Source organism: Anas acuta, chromosome 4 (genome assembly GCF_963932015.1).
Source record: "Anas acuta chromosome 4, bAnaAcu1.1, whole genome shotgun sequence".
Lineage (NCBI taxonomy): Eukaryota > Metazoa > Chordata > Aves > Anseriformes > Anatidae > Anas > Anas acuta.
Genome location: NC_088982.1, coordinates 33,179,668 through 33,200,349, shown reverse-complemented (window position 1 = coordinate 33,200,349; position 20,682 = coordinate 33,179,668). Strand labels below are relative to the sequence as shown.

Sequence of the window (20,682 nt, the reverse complement as noted above, 5' to 3'; positions counted from 1 at the left end):
CTTCCCCTTCCCCCCCCCTCCGCCATGAAGCGCCTCAGCGCCCGGCCCCGCCCTTCCCGCGCCGCCCCCGGCGCCCATTGGCCCGTTCAAGAGTCGCGGGCCGCTTGAACGCCGAGCGCGGCGCCACTCCGGGCGGCGGCGGGAGGCCGGGCTGCAGCCGCCCCGCGCTCCCCGCGCCCCGCTGCCCGCGCTGCCGCCATGCTGGCGGAGCAGGAGCCCCGCGAGGACCAGGAGAACGTCCCCCCGCTCCCCGCCACCGCCAAGGGGCCGCTGCCGCCGCCCGCTGCCGCCGTCGCCGCCGCCGCCCGCGTGGCGCTGGGCCCGCTGCGGGGCGCGCAGCTTCAGGCGGGCGGCGGGCGGGCGCCATTTTGCGGCGGCGGGGAGCTGTCAGCGGCGGGCGGCGGGGAGCAGGGCACCAGGCGCCGCCCGCCTCAGCCTCAAGCCCAGCAGCCGCCTCAGCCGCAGCCCTTCAGCGTCTACCGGGATGAGCCCGACGGGGAGCAGCGGCGGCGGAGCGGCCCCGCGGCGCAGCGACGGAGGAAGGAGGAGGATGAGGAGGAGGATGAGGAGGCAGCGCTGGGTGCCGGGCTGCGGGCCGCCGTCGGGGCCCTCGGGGAGCGGCGGCCGCTGGCGCCGCTGGGCAACGCCATGGAGCTCAGCTGCGGTACGTGAGGGAACGGGGGCAGGGAGGGGGCCACGGGGGGCCATCCCCCATCCCTTCATGCCCAGGGGAGCACAAAGCGTCCTGCAGCAGCCTTTTGGCTTCCCCACGTTCTCCCCAGCTCCCGGTCCGGCTGAGTGACAGCCCAAACGCTGGTGGAGCCCCCGTCCATGCGCGTGTTGGGGACAGGGCAGTGCCCTGCGCTGCCAGGTGCCTGCTCTCACGTGGCTGTTGTCTTCCATGTAGATTCTCCAAGTATTATGGATATTTCGATAACATCAGAAGCGGAAGAGAAAAAAACAAACGTTAACAATGTGCCAGACTATATCACTGATATCCATACCTACCTTAGGGAAATGGAGGTGAGATGCTGCCTGTTTCTTTACTGGGGGGAATCTAAACGCTAGTTACTGCTCCAGTGACTAAAATAAAGCTTGGTTGAAATAGCTAAATGCTGTGCTTATTGCTGTGAACACAAGACCAGTTTCTCATCATACAGTTGACTGCTATGCACTCAACACAAGTTAGGAAGATTACAGAAACTGAAGTAATTGATGCTGCATTTACCATTGCTCACTTCTGACCTGTTAAAAATCTCTTTACCTGTGGTAAATGGAGCATAAATAAGTGTTTCCCTACAGGCACTTTGTCCAAACTCAGTCTTGTCTGTCATCTAAACCTACAGGTGAAGTGCAAACCTAAAATAGGCTACATGAAGAAGCAACCTGATATCACAAACAACATGCGGGCTATTCTCGTGGACTGGCTGGTGGAGGTTGGAGAAGAATACAAATTGCAGAACGAAACCCTGCACTTAGCTGTAAACTACATCGATAGGTTTCTTTCTTCAATGTCTGTTTTGAGAGGAAAACTCCAGCTTGTGGGTACTGCAGCTATGCTGCTTGCATCGTAAGTGAAATTCCTTAGTTTAAAAGTCTTCCTGCTGGTTTCATACAGACAGAAATCTTGGGGCTCTCACATTATTGATGCTTGTAGTCAGGTTGAATACAGAGGGCTTCACACTAGGTGAAAAGGCAGCAGTTTTCTACCTCAAAGCCTGGCAACTTGTGTGAAGCCCTGCAAGCATGGTTCTGGGATATCTGCGTAGATTGGCCTGATGCAAGAATTCATGCAAATGCAAGGATTCTAGCTGCAGCAGCAAAGTGCTTCTGAATGGTATTTGAGGAAATGCGCACAAAGACATAGGATTTTTCCTGCACCAATTACTATTCTAATGGGTTCGTCTGGAGTTTTAGTAACTCTTGAGTCCCCAGTTGCTTAGTCCTACAAAAGCAGCCTATTGTAGCACTCTCTAATTTCAAGTTCTGGTGATTCAAGACCTACTGAACTGAGTGCAGTAAACTTACTCAGTAACTGTACCTGGCTACTTCACAAGTCAGAATTCAATTTGCCATGCTGGTTTTCATTAAATGTTGCTAGTTACCTGATTCTTCAGTACCTAAATATTTGCTCTTAACTGTTTCTCATGGCAGAAAGTTTGAGGAAATCTACCCTCCTGAAGTAGCAGAGTTCGTCTACATCACGGATGACACCTACAACAAGAAGCAAGTTCTAAGGATGGAGCACTTAATTTTGAAGGTTTTGTCATTTGACTTGGCAGCTCCAACAATCAACCAGTTCCTCACTCAGTATTTCCTGCATCAGCAGACAAATGCTAAAGTTGAGAGTTTATCAATGGTAAGCATAATTAGCAGCTTGGTCTGTGCAACTTGAGAGTCACGTTATCATGAACGCACCTCACAGGATCTGTGTTTGTAGGAAACCAATGGCACGGGGTTCTTCTGTCCAGACTTTCTCATCTGGTATTTTTACACGTGTGAGTGTGCACAGTGTGCTGTGTGCTCCTCCAGAAGTGGTGCTGCACTCCTGGAGACAAAGGTCTTGTTGCTACTGTTCGAGGCGCTCTGTTGCTGTTGCGGTCTGGCACTTGGCTGGGCCCAAGCATGAATGCTAACTCAGAGCAGGCCCAGATTGATGAATTTTAATCCAGGGTTTGTTTCACGGCCGGGTACTTCCCTCGCCGGGTACTTCCCTCGTTCCTATCTAACATTGCCACGCCCACCCATTTGGCAGAAAGGACTTCTGTTTTTCCTCTTAACTCAAAGTGAGCTCTAAATCCTGAGGCCAGTTTCCCAGCAGAGCACAGACTAAGTCTCAGCTGAAGTTACCTGACATCCTAACTGTATTGCAGGTACCAGAGCTCCTAAAAATGGAAGCCTTTGTCTCATTGTGCAGAGGTCAGACCAGACTGCACCTTTCCCTCTTGATCCTCTTGATCGTAGATGCCTGTAAGAGAAGATGTGGTGCTGGAAAAGCATGCTTGAGAACAGTGTTTGACAGTGGCTACAGTAGATGCTAGAAGTGAAGTATTTGTGATTGTACTCATCATGTTTTGTTGCTGTTTAGAGATGCTCAGAGCCAGAGGTGGTTCGGTGCACTCACTCTCGGTCTGTGCCACTGCCTGCTTTTGTCAGTGTCAACCTTGTCTTGAGGAGAGTAGTGGCATTAATTGAAAGGAGCAAACCTGTGGGCCAGCTCTGAGCGGAAATTTGTAAAAGCTGCTCCTCCATGTGGTGGCAGGACTGGAAGCTTAATTAATGGTCCTAATGAAGCTGTTGAATGCTCTTCTACTTCCCTTCAGAAGCAGACGATTCTCGCTCTTGTCTTGCAGTATCTAGGAGAGCTCACTCTCATTGATGCTGATCCCTACCTGAAATACCTGCCGTCAGTTATCGCTGCTGCAGCGTTTCACCTAGCAGGCTACACGATCACTGGACAAACCTGGGTACGTAGTGCTGCGCCCTGAGCCTTCGCACGCCTGCCTGGTGTATTGTGCAAAGTTCTGAGCGCTGGGCCCAAGCTGTGCGCTCAGTTTGGGCTGCAGCAGTCGCAGCCCCTCTGCAGCCAGTTAGTGAGGGATTGCTTCCCATGGTATTGGAAAAAGGGGGGGGAGCCGTTCTGGGAGTGCAGAGGCATCTGTGGAGGCGCTGTTCTGGGGAACCTCCTCAGAGCTGTAAGCAGCTTCCGTGGGATGAGGAAGTGGGCAGGACAAGGAATCCTTCAGCTTCTGCCTTGTAAAGAATACGAGAGTTTCAGGATTGCTGTAAATCTACAGGAGCTGCTGAAGTCAGAGCAGCGGGTATCAAGCTACTTGGTGCTTGGCAGAGCCTCACTCTCAACCTGCTAGGCCAGCGCAGTTTTAATAGGAAGCTGAAAACTGCTGCCAGCTCATCTGTGTGACAGAAACATCTTCAAATGCTCCTCTTGCCTTTCTTTTTTCTCAGCCTGAATCTCTGTGCAAAGTGACAGGCTACACCCTTGAACACATCAAGCCTTGCCTCATGGACCTACACAGGACCTACCTCAAAGCAGCACAACACACACAACAGTCCATACGGGAAAAGTACAAGAGTACGAAGTAAGTACTGGTAGGGCCGTGCAGGAAGCACGTAGTTATGCTGGAGTTGCTCTAGCACGTGATGGCCTAACGAGGGCTGGGGTTTAGTTGAAGTAGAACCAGGCCTCCGTAAGTGAAATGGCGATGGGACTGCTCAAGGCTTCTGCCCAGCGCTCTCCGAGCAGTGCTTCCTGTTCAGCAGGCCTGCAGGCACTGCCCAAAGCGCTACCTGAGCAGTCAGGTAGACACCAGAGGAGTTCTCGTGAAATTCCTGCAACTGGTGGGCAGGAGCTGGTACCTCATGCTCCTAAAGATCTGTGTTGGCATGGTGGCTGAGGAGCTCCAAAATGTTTCCTGCTGGCTGTGCTGTGTGAGACACGCGCTTTGCTGCAGTATCTGTGTTATTCTTTACAGCAGAGAGCACCTGAGCGAGATTACATCCTGCATCTTTTTTTTCCCTCCTCTCTAGGTACCATGGAGTATCACTTATTGACCCACCAGAGACACTAAATTTATTGTAATGATCAAGAGACTGATCTTTTAGAGAAATGTATATTACAAGAAAATGATGTACAGTTTTAAAAATGGTTCAAAATTCTAGGTGTGATCACTCGAAATATTAATACAGGTTCTGATGAGCTTAATTATGAAGTTAGTTTTATGTGGTTTTAATGTAAATCTTTTGTACATGCAATCTTGTTAAAATACTTCGCTGTGTTGTAATAAGAATGTTGTCTTCAAGCACAGGATTAACCATGCAGACCAAGTGAAGCCAGACGGCTTATCTATGTAGAGATTAGACAGTACCACTAGCAGTGCATTATTATGATACTAGGGCTTTTTCTCCTTCCAAGAGTGACTTGGACTCCAGAGCAGTATTTTTGTACTGTCTAGTTTATGTTGAGACTTAGTATAGATCCAAAATGTGGCCTGACAGCTGTAATACTGGAAGAAATGCTATAGCTACGAGGAGAACACCTCCCTGAAAGTGCCTTCTGTGAGACTGCCTAGGCTGTGCCGTGATTTGTGTTTAATGCTTGCCAGCTCTTCATCTGCTTGGGTGCTCTGCTGCAGGGACTGCACGGCTAGGACTAGGGTATGCAGAAAACATTCCTGCTAATGTCTCAGCTGTCCCCCCAGCCCGTCCATGTCTAGTAGGAGCGCTCAAGCCATCAGCCTGCTGAGCTTGCGCCTCTTCAGAGGTGGTGGAGCGTTACAGCTGCAGGGCGTGAGCTGCTGCTCTGTGCCCCTGAGAGGAGGCGATGTCCTCAGGGGTGCAGGCTACATGCAGGAGGGTACAAATTCTGTACAGCCTTCTCACTGGGGAGTGGCTCCTCTGTGGCGTGCAGCAAAAATGTAAAGCAACTGGTCTTACTCCTTAGTTACTGGAACTGTTACATGAGCAAAGTAGCACATAATTGTCACTAGATAAAATGGACGTCTACCTTCAACCTGTATCAATGGAGTGAGTGATGTGCCCCTACCCCTGTTCTTTGTGTACCTACAGTAGTGAATGCGTGGAAGTGGGTTTAACAGAGCCATTTCCAGGCTGGCAAATAAACAAATTTTACATCTGATATTAGTGGTCTTACCAATACCTTAAAATCACTGTTAGTGCTACCATCTTAAATTGGAATTCATTTCTACAGCTGTGGCAAGGGCTAAAAGCTGTGCCATTTTAACCAGGAGTTGATTCAGCACTGGGGATCCGCACACCTAATGGTAGTAGTATGAATTCTACTTAGGTGTGAAGCGGTTTGTGAGGGCTATATTAAAAAATAGTAATTAAAGAAAAATACCAACCTCTATCAAGCAGACAGGCATGCAGTATGGTGAGCCAATGTACACGCCTTGATTTGGTAATTAAGACCCTGCTGTCCTGCCACCCTCTGTTCTGCAGCCTGAGCCCTTCATGGACCAACTCAGCTGCAAAAAAGTGCTCTAGCCACGGGGCAGCCGCTCATTGGGTTAAGGCAGACGGGCGCAGCAGAGGCTGCCTCTTTGGCTAATCTTAGCTTCTTAGGGTGTGCTTTGTTCTAATGTTTAATGAAGAGCCATATTTCATTGGGCTACTGTGTTCTCCAGTAGTCATCAGTTAGCTTAGTTCAGTACCTTGCTGCTGGAAAAAGCTAAAAACTAGTTGGGAAAAACTGCACAGTGTATCATGTCCGGTGCTTGGCATTGGAAATGCCCTAACCTTGCAGGAGACGGAGTGTGTACATAGCACAATGTGTGTGCCATGGCTGTGACAGCAGCTGGTGACCTTGGAAAGTCAACCTAAAATGGTGGCTGGCCATCTACTGGTAACGAACTGTGGAAGATGAACAGTTTAAGGAACGCTTATGAACCCTGGCAAAGAGCACGTATTAGTACTGAAGTGAAAAGGCTTCTGTTCATGGTATTAGTATTTACTACTTAATGAAATGTTGCCTTGCTCTGTTTTGGATGGAAGCCATTCAATTAGTGTCCCATAGCACCGAGCAAAGTCCTCCCCTGCTCCCTAAGCTTTGTTTTTAGCATACAGTGTCTGACACAGCTTCCTCTACAGCCTTAACAAATAAAAATAAGCCTCAGTCCTAGGCTGGCCTTTTTGCCCAGTGTGATTATGTCCCTTCATCTGTATTGGCTGCTCTTGTTGCTGCAATATCATTCTTTACAGCTTTCATTTTCTAAACCTAATTTTAAAGGAAATTCTAGCTCTTGCAACTAAGCTTTGTCCAAAAAATCCCAGGCTGTGCTGTCCTAGTGTTTTGCCTGTACCCTATAAGTCCTCTGCTTCTTTTCAAAATAAAGCCTCTACGGATGTAGGGTATAAGCTGTTACGTATGAAGAAGAGAGAAAGAGTAGTGGCAAAACACACCGTTCTTTTTCCTGAAGAAGTTTAAGGTCTACAGAACCAGAACAGTGGTGCTACAGAAGAAGAGAATCTTCACTCATTCTCATGCTCTTGACAACAATTTTGGATTGGAAGAACTGACACTAAGCAAATGCACTGGATTAGCTCCTGGAGGGGCAGGGAACAACAATTTTTTTTTTTGCATTAAGTTCTAAAAGTAACTCTGGGATATAGTATATGTGACCGTAACTTTTCTCTTGCCTGTATTTCATAAAGATCAGTGGTTGTATGTAAAATAGTCCTAACTGCTCTTGTAAATATGTGCACGTTTCTAATGTGACTTGGTCTTCAAACAAAACAGGCAGGTGAACTACTGTGGAAACCTCTTCTGTTTTGCCTCATTTTAAACTCAGCACAAGTCTTTAAATATAGTTCAAGAAGCATTCATGTCCGTTGCATGTAATATTTAATTAAACTTTTTATAAAACTTACAAAAGTATGAGTTGCCTATATACAGAAAGCATTACCAACCTCCTGGGATTTGGCCAGATGTCCTATGCTGTCAAGCACTTTTGTTTCTGCTGCTTTTTGTACAAAGCCTTAAGGTATGGAGTAACGGGGGAAAGGTCACAGGCACAGCACACCACTTCCCCCATATGAAAACCGTTCCACGGAACTAAACAGTTCCACACTGCGTTAACACCTATACTAATCCAAAGCAGCTCTTCAGGGCGTTGAACCAGAACTGTAATTCCTTTTACCAACAGAACTCTCAACTAGCTACAGCTCATTTCAGAATTCAGTAGTTGCTGAGGCTGTTTTGTGCAGAACACTATGCACCTGGGACCTGGGTGTTCTGTGCTGCAGCTAGGTGCTACCCAAGAATTTCACTTCCAGAGACTTTTTATTTTAACCTGCATACAGTAAGTTTATAAAATAGACATAGAAGCAGGACCAGACTGGGGGGGGGGGGGGGAGGGAGAGATTGATTATCTACAAAAATAAGTTCAGTAATAACAAATGAGATTATTTATTATACATTACTGAAGGAGAGATGACTTTAACGAGCAGCTCTCTTCTTTCTCCTCCTTTTGTTAAATGTTTTCTTACTTGTATTTTCTTGTTTCGAGGTGGTCTGTGTTCTGTGAGCAAACAACATTTTTAATCAAATAAACGTATTGTTTTATTTCAAAAGAACACAGGTTGAGCATCTGTAACCGTGCAACCACTCACCATGCTCAGTGCAAAGTTTGAACACTTCCTAGAAAATGTTCTAAATACAAGTGAAGGTTTAGGCTAGAGTAGAGATACAGCAGTAAAACTAACTTCTCTGAGATACAATTTTAAGTTAGCCGTAGCACAGCCTGTAAAGTCTCTACAGCACCTGTAAGGAGCAGCTGAATCAAATCCACATGTACACTCCCATTCTCTTTGGAGGAATTAACATCAGTTACAGAGATGTGACTACCTCAAACAGCTGCAGGTCAGCTGGGTGACTGGCCTCCAAGAGGGGAACAAACTAGCCCCGACTTAAAGCTCCTCACCCTGCTATATAATTCCCTTGAACAACTGAGACCCTTCCTGGCCTTGCCAAAGTTCTCAGCACAGACTGTCAGCGTTCTGCTGTCCGGCATTCCTTACCAGCTCCTTCCCACTCTTAATCTCACATGACGGTTACCTTGTTTTGTTTGGTACTTCCTGTGGTTCCAGGATGACAACTTCTTCCTCTTCACTGTCAGACAGCACAATAGGTTCATCTGGAAGGGGGAAAAAGAAGATCAGTTTCTGTAACAAGTCCCGTAGCTAATAATCACAGCATTTCTAAAAAGATATTGAAAGGGGAAAAGCAGGCTCACAATTGCTAGTGCTTAACCTGGCAGACTTGCTATAGTACAGAAAACAAGTTTTCTTTTGAAGAAAACAAGACCTGTCCAGGTGAAGTCAAAGTAGCCCAACTCTCACTCAGAACTACAAGAGAGACATCTTGCACTTTTTAATTCTAGACTATTAACAAAGTAGTGTTGTAAGTGTATGCAGTATTGGGACAAATGAATACTCACCCTTAGCTTTGCTTATTGTACTTGTGTCCTCCGTTTCCATTCTCTGGCACTCAGAAGTGGCAGCCTCACCTTCACCCTCCTCTTCCACTTCCTCTTCCCTCTCCGATTCTTCAAGGTCTTCCCAGGAGTTCTCTATTCCTTCCCCAATTTGGGCTGTCCCAGGAGCGTGCAATATTGGTGTGGCAAAACTGCAGTAGTTAAGAAAAATTTTGGAGATACTAAGAATTAAGTTACCTAAAAGCAGTTAGAACCAAAACCAATAAGGTATTGAGATTCCCTCTGATGGCTATATGGCTACCCTGAGCTGGGATACATCTTGGGCATTTAGCTGCTAGTGGGACTAACACGGGGAGGGGGAAGCCTCCTTTTTTCCCCAGACAAGAAACAGAAAACATACACTTCTGAAGGAGGCTCAGCTTTAGTTATGATTTCTTCTGCTTGTTCTTCCACATTGTTGGTGTCTACAGCAGCACTTTCCATTTTGAAGGCAGTGATCTTTTGGTTTGGTATAGATTCTGCAAAGCCAAACTTCCCACCTTCTTTCCTAGTCAATAACAACAGACACTATTTCAAGGTTATGTTTTCTCTCAGAGTTCAAATACACAAATACTTGCTCTATAAAACAATTTTAAAGAAAAACAATTTGCTGTTCATGTTACAAGTTAGCATCAATTTTTAGCATATTTCTTAAATGCTTGTCTCCATCCCTTCCCAAAGCACTCACCTAACTTTCTGGTCGTTCTCCAAAGCTTTCTGAATTAGCTCTGTTATTTCGGCAACCTTAACAGCTGTTATTTTACTGCATCTCAGAACCTGTTATATACACAACAACAGTTTACAATGATGAAAGCACCGGATTTTTAACTAGAGCTGTAGGACAGATCACAGGAGTAACACTTAAAATTAGGTATCTAAGTAAAAAGCATACACGATGAGGTGATCCAACAGGTTATTACAACGACCTCTAGCTGTGCATGAAGACACAGTCTGAATTTGTTTACAGCCTCCAACAGCCAAATCACAGGGAAAAATATGCCTGTCTGACCAAGCAATGGCCCTTTTCTACATCTGTTCTTCAGCACAGATGCACAGTAGCACGCTCTTCCACTGGGTCTAAAAATACTTGATGTCTTCCATTGAAATCTGACAGCTGTTTCCTTAGCTTCAAAATATTAAGGATATTGCAATATCAAGATTACAAGCCAGGAAGCAGTTTATACGTGAGACAAAGACCGGTCAAGGAAAAGATTTACCTGATCCATCACTAGCATAATCCCTCCACTGGACTGGATGGTACAAATTTCACGATGTTTATTCATGGCAATTACAAGGAGGCCGTCCATTACACGTTCTTCTCGTTCGCTTGGATCCACCAACAAATATGTGCTAGAATCAAGGTTTTAAATACAACACAACAACATAAGTTTGAAGCTGAGTTTGACTCCCCCAAGAAAGTGTTCTTATCACCTGTGAAAGCAGCTGGCTACCAGCACTACACAGTACACGTGTATGTCTGTGGCTCCTCACTTTTGATAATTTCTTTAAGAAATCTGTCTGCCAAGTCACCTTTTTTTCCTACAAAACTCTATGTTTAAAATTAATTCTGCAGAACTGACAATAAGTTGTTTCTGTCAATAAGGACTTAAGAAAAAAAATCACCTTACCCCTGCTGGAAGAAGGCAAAACTGACGCAAATAGGCATGTGGTGGATACTCAGGGGGACAGGATCACGCTCCTCAGGAGAGTACTTGGAAAAGAATTAGCCCAGAAGACAATTATTTACAAAATTCATTTGGTTTTAAAATGATGTATTGCACAAGAGGTATTTAAAGATATAACAAGCAAGAAAAAAGGCAAACATTCATCATCTAAATATTAACAATCTTATTGCTCTTCTTGTATAATCCTGTTTACTACCTACATAGGCAAATTCAGCACACTCATCACAATTTTTTTACAATTAATGTTGCCCTAAATTGAAGTTGATACAGTTTTACACTCAGCAGGCTTGCTTACTACCCTTTTACATTTTGAATAGGAACACATGCACTCCCAAACTCTATGTATCCTGGAGTTTATCTGCTTACATAAACCTTTAATTCCTTCCTTTCAGACAGAAAGGAACAGCTACCCAAGATACTATACCGGCATCTAGTACGACTTACCACTGTCACTTCCTCTCCTTGCACAGAGACATCTGGTCTGCGAAAATGACACAGGGCTACGATTGCTGCTATGCTAGCAGCATCAATGATGTTACCGTCATGATTTAACAGGTGCAGGTCCACACGGATTTGCCAAACCTGAGAAAAAAAAATAAACGTAACTGCTTGGTAATGAGTAAATGTGATTCCAGAGAAGCTATTGCTTTTCAAGACACTTTCTGTTTTTGAATCATAAAAAGGACCAGTGTATATTCTTTTTGTCTTTCCTTGAGAAATTAGGATGAAAAAGCTTGGTATATGCAAGACACCAAGCGTGCTAGATTGAAAACATGGTTAATTTGACACGATACACAACAGTTAAGTACGACTTAAGATTTGTTTTGCAAAGAAATATTCAAGTGTGGAGGATCCCAATTATTTCAAAAAGTCTATATAGATCTGTAAGTTAAAAATACCTACAGTCAGATGGGTCCTCCTGAGGTCTTAATTTCTGTTTTTTGAAACAAAACAGACCACCTGAAAAACTGACTATACACACCCTTTAGTTTAAAACCATTTGAAGTTTAGTTTTTCATACCTTTTCACCAGCAACAACGCAGAGAGATTCAGTATCTATACATTTGGAATTTCTCAGGCATCGCTCTATCAGTCTGTTCAGTTTCACCAGCAACTCAGACTGCCTGTTAAAACAAAATTAACCCAAACTGAATATAATTATTCTGCACACTTACATGATTCTAAACAGTGGCCCTTTTATAAGTCTTTTTAAGAAAACTACATACCTGCCAGGCTCAAAACCAGGCGCGGCCATGGGCGACAGCTCGAGGTTAAAGAACAGTATCCCTTCCGTAGCCCGATTTGGCTTTGGGGGCACAAGTTCACATGATACTTGGCCAAGAACCCTGCGGAGGGCAACAAACCACTAAGCTACAGAATTAGGCAGAAGATTTCTGCATAAAGGGATATGAAGTTAGGCTCGTTATCCACCCGTACGATATAAATTATTTGTAATTTATGGCCTACCCCTAACCCCTGCCCCCCGTTCCCCGCGGTGCCCCTCTGGGAGGCCGCAGCCACCTGGTCCTGCCCAGCTCCACCACGCAGCAGCCGCGGTCGGGCCCGAAGGAGATGCGCACGTTCCGGTAGTCGTAGCATTGCCGCCCGTCCAGCCGCTGTGGGGAACGGACACACAGAGAGACACAGGACAGGGGGTCACACACACACACAGACGGGCATGGCGGGGGCCGGTTACCGCGGGGGCGGCCGGCCCCGGGGCGGCGTGAAGGGGCAGGGGTAGGGGTAGGGGTGAGGGCAGGCGGCCCCCACCTTGCCCTCCCGCACGGCGCGCAGCAGGAAGCGCCGCTCGCAGTTGGACAGCGGCGTCTCCCTCATGGCGGAGCGGCCGTTGGGTCGTGAGGCGCGGCCGTTGGTGCCGAGGCCCGGCCGTTGGGTCGCGAGGCGCGGCCGTTGGCGGCGCAGCGCCACAGCGTCATCAGCGCGCGGCGACCGTTAATGGGGGGGGGGGGGCATTGGGCGGGCTGCAGCCGCCTGGCGCCCCCTAGGGGCCAGCGCGTCCCCGTCCCGCCCGCGCCTCAGGCGGGGCTGAGGTGCACCCGCAATCCGTCTTTTCTCACCCAAAATGGTTGAAAATGTCTTAATCACACTTTCTGTTCAAACCTTGTTGACACGCAAAGCTCTAGGCAAACTAAAAAGCGAGGCACACCTCAGAAGCTTCAAGTTTGTGTGAGCGAGGACAAGTGCTGCCAGATCCTCCGTGCTAGTTTTGTATTTTCATGTATTTCAATAACTTCAAAAAGATTTAGTAAAAAATATAAGAGAATATTCAAAAATATAAGAGAATACTGACATGAGATTATACAGACCACCTAGCTTGGTCTAAGTATTAAGTATTATAAGTATTCTTTCTAAATGGTACCACATAGGAAGCAACACTAAGGAACAAAATGATTTAACACTGTCAGCTTCTCCTGTAGCCACAAACACAGTAACTTCTGGAGCCAGATTCTCTCTCACTGCTGCTATATGGCCGATCAGATATCTGCCTTGAACAGCAGGCCTTAGGTGGAAAATTCTGCTTCTGCTTTTTTCATTGCTTAAATTTAGTGATGATGTTCATTAGTGAAGTCTTGGGGTTAAATTCTGGCAGTTTTGCCATCACTGAGGGAGAACACTGCTCTAGGACCAAGTTTGCTCCATATTCATAGCCCTAAACCCTGCTGTGCTTTGGCTGAAACAACTTTTTACATGAAAAGGAAATGTTAGGTACTAATGACCTGCAATCCCTTAAGACGTGATAAGAAGGAAATTATTTTCTAAAAGTTAATTTTGACTTGTGTACAGTTGGAAAACTCATATACAAGTAGAGTTTCTAAATCACTGAAGATAAGTATATTTGGAGTAATTTCATTTATAATTAGCAGGAAGATACAATGTGTAAAATAAAGCTTGGTAAACACTGATGGTCAAACTTTGGTAAATATGTAAGTTGAATAACCAAAAAGAGAGTCTTAAAGAAGTGAGATGCAAACTGTAAGCTTTGCATTTCAAATGTCTAATTTAAACTTTTTGCCCAGTGTATTACTGTAAATCCTTTTGCATCATACCGATACTTTTCCTTTGTTTTACTGAAGGTTTTGTAATGCTTTCACAGAAGTTCACTACAAGTTTCACTTCAGTTGTATGGAAGAAGTATTTTGTTTGCATGTTCAAGAAAAAAAAAACAACATATATATATATATATATAAAGCCTTGAAAAGAAATCATTGTCAGAATGATTTTTTTTTCCAGTAGAGGGACACATGCATTCAGTTAGAGGGGTGTATGAGAATACATGGTTCTGTGTTATCATACTTGGAGCTGAACTGAAGCAGTTGGAAAATGTACATGTCCTTTAAAACAATATCCTTTAAGTCATGTCCTCCCTATACACATACACACACACACACACTTAGATATATATATATATTTTTTTCCCAAAGCAGTTGAGGCTGAAAGTCTCAAGCTTTTCCTCATATGTCCAATGCTCCAAACCATTAATCATTTACATGATGCAAAAGAGTACAGATGCAGTCACAAAAGTGCAAACAAATAAGAAAGGAAAATTGAGTTACTTTTTTTATTATTATTTTCTATTAGTATTTTTATTATTACATATTACAATTAATATGGCATAGAAGTGTTTCTTAATTTGTGATGAGTGCTCTTCACGCTGAAATGCTTGAATTGGATTATTTTACCAAGCTGAACCATGAAGGAAATTCTCAATTGAGGACTAAAATAATAAATAAATAAATAAATAAATAAATAAATAAATAAACCTGCATCAGAATTTCAGCATCTTGACTGCAAGCCTCCAGCTACCACGCTTTATGGCCTTATAAAAATAGATTAATAATTGATCTCTTTTCATGGTAACCTTCGCTGTAATGTGCCCCATGCTGCTTAGTTGCAGGTCTTGCTCTCCACAGTGTCTCCAGTATACACGTTTACACATGTATGCACAGCGTGATGCATACTGTGTTTCAGCATATAAAATTGCTTGGGAAGAAAGGCTTCACATAGATTAAATAATATAATTTATCATTTGATTTTATAAAAGCTTCTGAGACCTTGAAACACATCATCTCCACTTGAACGGGAGGGTAGGTAACCACTGCGAGCAGAGCAGCCTGCAGAAAGAGGACTGGAACAGGAGATAGCGTGCTGACCGGCTCGGTGCAGTGAGGCACTGAGTATTCTGGCCCTGATCCAGAGGAGCACTTAAACAAGCCCTTTATCTGAAGCACAGCTGTAAGCGCGTTTGTTCCTTATTTCTTAGAGGGAAGGTGTCACAGCTTGTGCATGAAACATCAAACATCTCCACCGTTCAAATGGATTTCCATTTCTGAGTATGAATTTTAGGGCACAGCTGTGGAGGCAATGCCTTCCCATCTGCTGGTGTGGTCACAGGGCAGAAACGTGAATGCTGCTCCAGCTCCTCTGTTGCATCTGATCGCCTGTCTTTCCAAATGAGGGTTGATGCTGCTGGAAGTCCCGTGTCCTTTTGCTTAGAGGGGAGGAAAGGCCACCTCTTGTGCAGAGAGTGCCTGTCCCACCTTCCAGAGCTCTTGTTGGAAGTTTCTACGGCCCCAGTGTCCAACTTCACAACAAAAGATGTGTACCATTTTGTTTAATCAATGAAGAGCCAATGGCTTTAAAAGATTTGTCAGACAACTCCTCTTGGGATGATGTAGACAAATAAACTGTGGGATGAGAGAAACACAAGACACAATCTTAAGTAGTAAATTATTCCTGAATTTGCAAAGCAACAGAAGTGACCTGTACTGCATACAGCTGGGTATGCTCTCCTAGGAGGAGGCTGCATCTCCTTTTAATAGTGTTTTGGGTACATGGTTAATGGTTCAAAAAAAGCAGTTTGGATTATCTAAGTGACTTTTGTAGCTGCTGATGTGAGACAAGTAGCTGTTAGAAAGAGCTTGATGGATGTGAACTTAAAACCAGACCTGGAAGTTGTACACACTTGCTGCTGTTTCTCCTGCATGTGATTAGCAGCAGAGATTTTCAGGACTGCCAGGAGAGGAGGTGGAAAGGAGTCGGAGAATTGTATTTCTAAAGGCTGGCAGAGCCTGCGAGCTGCACTGTAACTCAGTGCAGTCGTGTGTGGCCTTGTTAATATTTATGCTGCATTAAGGAGACATTGAGACAACTCTTTGTCCTAACTAATGGCAATGAAGTATTCAGAGGTACCCATTCTTTTGCAAAAGATCAGCTGTCTTTGCTAGAACAGGTTTTGCTGGTGCCTTGATTGCTTTCTGAAGGCAAATGTAGCTATTCTGTTAAGCTTTGCTAAGCATATACTTTTCCTCTCTGTTTTTTTTTTTTTTTTTCTTCCTTTGGGGTGACTGATGTACTCAAGTCAGTCCTTTCCACATGATACAATTGCCGTGTTAACGCCGGACATGGGATAAAAACTCAGTATTTTCCTGCCCAAACTGGGAAATGCCTCCTGAAGCCCAGCTCAGACTTGCTGCCTTGCGCTTCAGCTCCAGACCCTATGAGAGGAATTGGCCTCCTTCTGCCTCAACGCCCTCACCCTTGTGTCTGGCAGGGGGACCCCAAGGCAGCGCACACGATGCTGCCTGGCAGGGAGATGTGGAGGGGCTTGTTAAAACATGGCCTGGTGTTTCTTTGGGGCTTCTGGGGCCAGGGGTTTTCTGCCCAGCTGTGGGCGCAGCTCAGCACCCTGCTGCCCCTCAGTGAGGTGCCCTCTTGCTCTCTCTTTGCTCCCTAGTTTGAGAGTAAGTCTTGATGGTCTTTTCATGAGCCCCCAATGAAATGATCATGCCAAGAGTGACGTAGGGTAATTTGTCTGTAGCTGAAATGATGTAAACCGCTTCTATGTTAAAATGCATGATTTGGTTAAAACGGGAACTTAAACTTTGTCACTGACTTCCTAAGGTCTGCATCAGCTGTCCCAGCTTTGTTTATTGCCCTGGCCAAATGTGAAATCACTGAAGACTCTTCAGCTCTCAGAAGACTGGATATTTAGCAGAGGAATTCGAGATCTACAATAAATTATTGCCCAAAGACTAAGCATGGAGAAAAGATGATTTACCAGTGATCTACACCTGTCCTATATTCACAGAATTCATTCCAACTCAGCTGAATTCAATCACCTCGTACAAGGCTAAAGCTGGGAGGGAAGGGTGCTGCCCATGCTCTATGTGTGTGCTACTGAGGGTGGTGTTTGGCCAAACCCCACTGCCCCAATCCCTCAGGTGGGGAACTGAGGCACAACCTGGCCCTGAGCATGCGGAAAGTCAGGGTTATTGGTAGGGGTACAATGTGACCCTGTGGTGGGGGCCACCCACTGTGGGCTCAAACAAAGTTTGTGATTTGGCCGTCGGATCTGGAAGACACAGCGTTTTCTTCCTGCATCCTGCTGCTGCTTGAAAGACAGGTGAAACTGCGTAGGGGGTAAGGAGTGCTCACCCCAACACGGGTTTGTTTTGCCACGTGGGTGGCTGGTTACTGGGGGAGGAGTCGAGGAGACTGCTTGATGAGCCTTAGCTCTTGCTGGTAGCACTAAATCCCCAAAAAAATCCCTTTTTGACCTCCCCTTTCCGCTGCCAGCTCTGTAATAATGTCAGGCTCCAGGGAAGACCTGACAGTGATGATGCTTTAGAAGGTAAAGACTTCAAGCATAAGCAAACACCCGTGTCAGAGGCAGAGCCACCTGATGTGAGAAGACGTGTAACAACCTAATCTGCGTGCTTGTCTCAGCGTGCAGCTCTGTGAAATGAAACACTGCCTGGGAGCTTCTGCAGGACAGATTTCAGCTTTAAAGTAAACGAATGATTCTGTAACTGCAATGTTAATTTAAGGAGAATTTACATTTAATCTAGTCTTTTTTTTTTTTTTTTTTTTTTTTTTTCTAAAATCTGGTATCTCCAATTTAGCCCAGTTCTTTGAGCACATTCTGCGCATGGCCTGGTTTCTCACTGACCATTTGAAAGCCGTTTTGCTTGATGCCTTCATGAAATATCAAATTTAAAAAGCTTTGCTTGACTGAAATCTGCCTCGACTATGCAGACACCAACTACTTGAAATGCCAGGGGGTGCTGAAACTGTATCCATTGCTAGTGGAGTGGAAGAAACCCAATGCTTGTATGAACTGTGATGGTTTCAGTTGCAATCTATGCTGGAGTAACCCTCCTTATCTGCAGGCTTCACTGTTTTCTCCTTATTTGTTCATCATTTTCCATGCTACTGTAGGATTTGCTAGTGTGTAGTTTCTCTGGCATGAAATCCAATTCCTCAATGTGTATCACATGAGCCAGACGTACATGCGAAGTCTTGTCTAGGACTGTTGACAAATAATCAAAAAACTCAGGACTTTTTTTTCTTTTTTTTCTTTTTTTTTTTTTTTCTCTCTCTATTTACTCTACTGCATTTTTTCCCCATCTATTTACTCTACTTCATTTGGATCAGGCCCACCTCCAGCTCAGAAGCCAGCTTTCCTGATCCCAATGCAAGCTCTTGGCATGAGATGATCTGTCAGAGCGTTTGACTTAGCGATTGCTGTCAGGAACCTGCTTGGTTGCGTACTGAAAAGGTAGCGGGGGACCTGCTGCCAGGAGACTCCTGGAATAAGGTTTTACCGTGTGTCAGGACTTTGGAGGACTCATGCATCATCGCTGTCATTCCTCTGCTTCACCTCAGACTTAATGCCTCTCCTCCGCAGTTTCAGTCCCAGGGCATTGCCACTAGATGTCCTGTTTTCTTCACGGCCTATGCTGCTTTGAAAATCACTGGTGTCATTTTGTTTGGAGTATGGGAAGGGATGGCAGTATGTCAGCATTTACATTATTCATATTTTCGCTTCCTCTTTGATGATGACTGGAGCTATTTCTGAACGAAAGCGTTGCTAAGAGTGGTTTAATGTTGTTTAACTACACTTCCTACAGGGGCCGGGACTGGGAGCATGGGTTTGACACAAACTGCCGGCATCTTTCTGTCACTGTATTCAGCAGGGTAACTCGTGATAACTTGCTCTGGAATTACTGTGCAGCAGTGCTGCTGTGCTGGGATGTACATTTGAATGAAATCCTCGTACAAAAACCCAGCTCTTGGGTCTGCAGCTGCAACCAGTGGCAGGTATTTAGCATAAACTGAACTAGGATCCCATAAGGATCCTTTGAATTTGAAGCAAAAACCAAAGCAACCATTCTGAGGCAAAGCTATGCGTGAAGTCTGCTGTGTGCTGCACTGTGTGGGGGTCTGAACAGAGGGTTTGTGCCTCCATTCAGGGGTATGGGAATTGGGCTGCAAAATATAACCAGTGGTTATATTTTGCCCCGATGGTGACATTCACTGCTTCCCCCATGCAGATTACACACACTAGGGCTCCAAAACCAGGTGGACACGGCCAGTATGGATTCCAGCCTCTGGATCCTGAAGGTCTGCTTCATGGTCTTCTTGCCACCACCCCTGGAAGTTTGCCCTGAGCCCCCCTGCAGTGTGCACGGGAGCTCTCTGTGGCTGCAACCCACGGAGCTGTGATGGGGTGCTTGCCACTGATGGCTGTGCAGATATCTGTGTGTCTGCTGGCTTCCTCCTGTGGTGAGAGGCACAGCCACCGCTCTCTCTTTCCGGGACGTACCCTGCTGTGCTCACCCTCTTATATCCTGCCTCTTCAAGCAGCAGTTTGGCAAGGTGAAGGAGTGCTCGCAAGTGGGAAAGGGAAGCCCTAGTTAGCTGTAAATATCTACTTATTTTGGCTGAAGGAAAAAATGAAATTTATGGCCGCAGCTGTCTTCAGCAAGTAGTATCATACCATGAAGCAAAAGAATTTGGTGTTAAATGAGTAAAATACATCTCTTCCTGTTGAGTAGTCTGGATGCAAAGTTGAAATGTGTTGCTTCACTCAGTCCCATCACACAGGTGTAAACTCACCACCTTTTCCCAAGGCAAACAGTGTAACTATCCCATGTACATAGACGTTATAATGTCTTGCTAGAGAAAATCTGCCATTCAGGTTCATTATTTACTGCAGTGATTTCTGATGATAATGTCTAATATGCACCTTTAGCTGTATGCAGGCTCTCCTCAATGCCTAATTCTAGAGAGTGCTCAGCACTTACAGCTCCTGCTGATATCAATTTTATTAGACTGTTGGCAGGGCTGTGCCTTAAGGTTGTTTTTTGTTTGTTTGTTAGTTTTTGTTGTTTTGTTTTGTTTGTTTGTTTGTTTTGGATGAAGTTTTTGCTACTGTCAGTTTTCTTATGAACTAAGTTTTGACTTTTCTCATGGCAAGTGTCTGAGGGCCTGACCTTTGCTTATTTTTTACTACTAACTCCCTCCTCAGGTAGCGCCTTGAAGCCAGTGACATAACTGACACTTCAGTGACACGTATCATTGTGTTGAGTGTTTTATAAAATTAATTCAGATGATTCTTCATTAACAGCTGCCCCTGACTTCTCACTGAAACCTCACAGATGAAGTTTCTGCAAAACACATGGAACAACAGCAAATGCTTTTCCAGAAGCCTGTCTGGTGTTTGAAGGACAAAACTGGGACCTGTTACACTGCCTGTCACATACATGTGGAAGAGAAACTTCTTGCTCTTGAAGGTGGTGGTATGAAAAGCAGAAATAAAAGGGTTAAAACTAGGATAAAATGTACAGAGGAATGCTTTATATATGTTCCTAATGACAGGAGATAACTGAAGTGTACAGGCAGGAATGACAGAGACAGTAAAATTACAGAAGGAATAAAAAGGTGGGATTGTTGCAATTTATCACCAGGCTCTCTGGGGTTAGCTTTGATAGTTGTTCTTCCCCTTGGCTGTTTAGCAAATGACAGCTAGAAAATGATGACTGTTAGAGCCCCAAATTTCTAATTCTGTCTTGAGCAGAGGCTGATGACCTTCACAAAAGAGCAGACAGCGGACCAAATAAACATCAGGGACAGCCAGGATACCAGCACGCAGTTTGTGTGCCCTATGACTGCTCCGTGGGAAA

The 20,682-nt window shown here is 45.2% G+C and overlaps 2 protein-coding genes across 2 annotated transcripts; one reads left to right on the top strand and one right to left on the bottom strand.

Moving 5' to 3' along the window:
- Nucleotides 1–195: 195 nt before the first annotated feature.
- Nucleotides 196–5,656, top strand: CCNA2 (cyclin A2). The gene is made up of 7 exons (XM_068680652.1): nt 196–664; nt 908–1,023; nt 1,347–1,570; nt 2,155–2,359; nt 3,354–3,467; nt 3,967–4,100; nt 4,549–5,656. The coding sequence occupies exons 1-7, from the start codon at nt 199–201 to the stop codon at nt 4,598–4,600; spliced, it is 1,311 nt and encodes a 436-aa protein (XP_068536753.1). The 5' UTR covers nt 196–198; the 3' UTR covers nt 4,601–5,656.
- A 1,708-nt stretch (nt 5,657–7,364) lies between these two features.
- EXOSC9 (exosome component 9) lies at nt 7,365–12,636 on the bottom strand. Its single transcript, XM_068680651.1, has 12 exons — nt 12,467–12,636; nt 12,218–12,312; nt 11,923–12,042; nt 11,718–11,820; nt 11,141–11,278; nt 10,640–10,722; nt 10,229–10,361; nt 9,700–9,788; nt 9,373–9,519; nt 8,976–9,163; nt 8,594–8,672; nt 7,365–8,057 (listed from the first exon to the last, which is right to left on the bottom strand). Exons 1-12 carry the CDS (start codon nt 12,530–12,532, stop codon nt 7,976–7,978), a joined length of 1,323 nt encoding a protein of 440 aa, XP_068536752.1. The 5' UTR covers nt 12,533–12,636; the 3' UTR covers nt 7,365–7,975.
- Between the last annotated feature and the right edge of the window lie 8,046 nt (nt 12,637–20,682).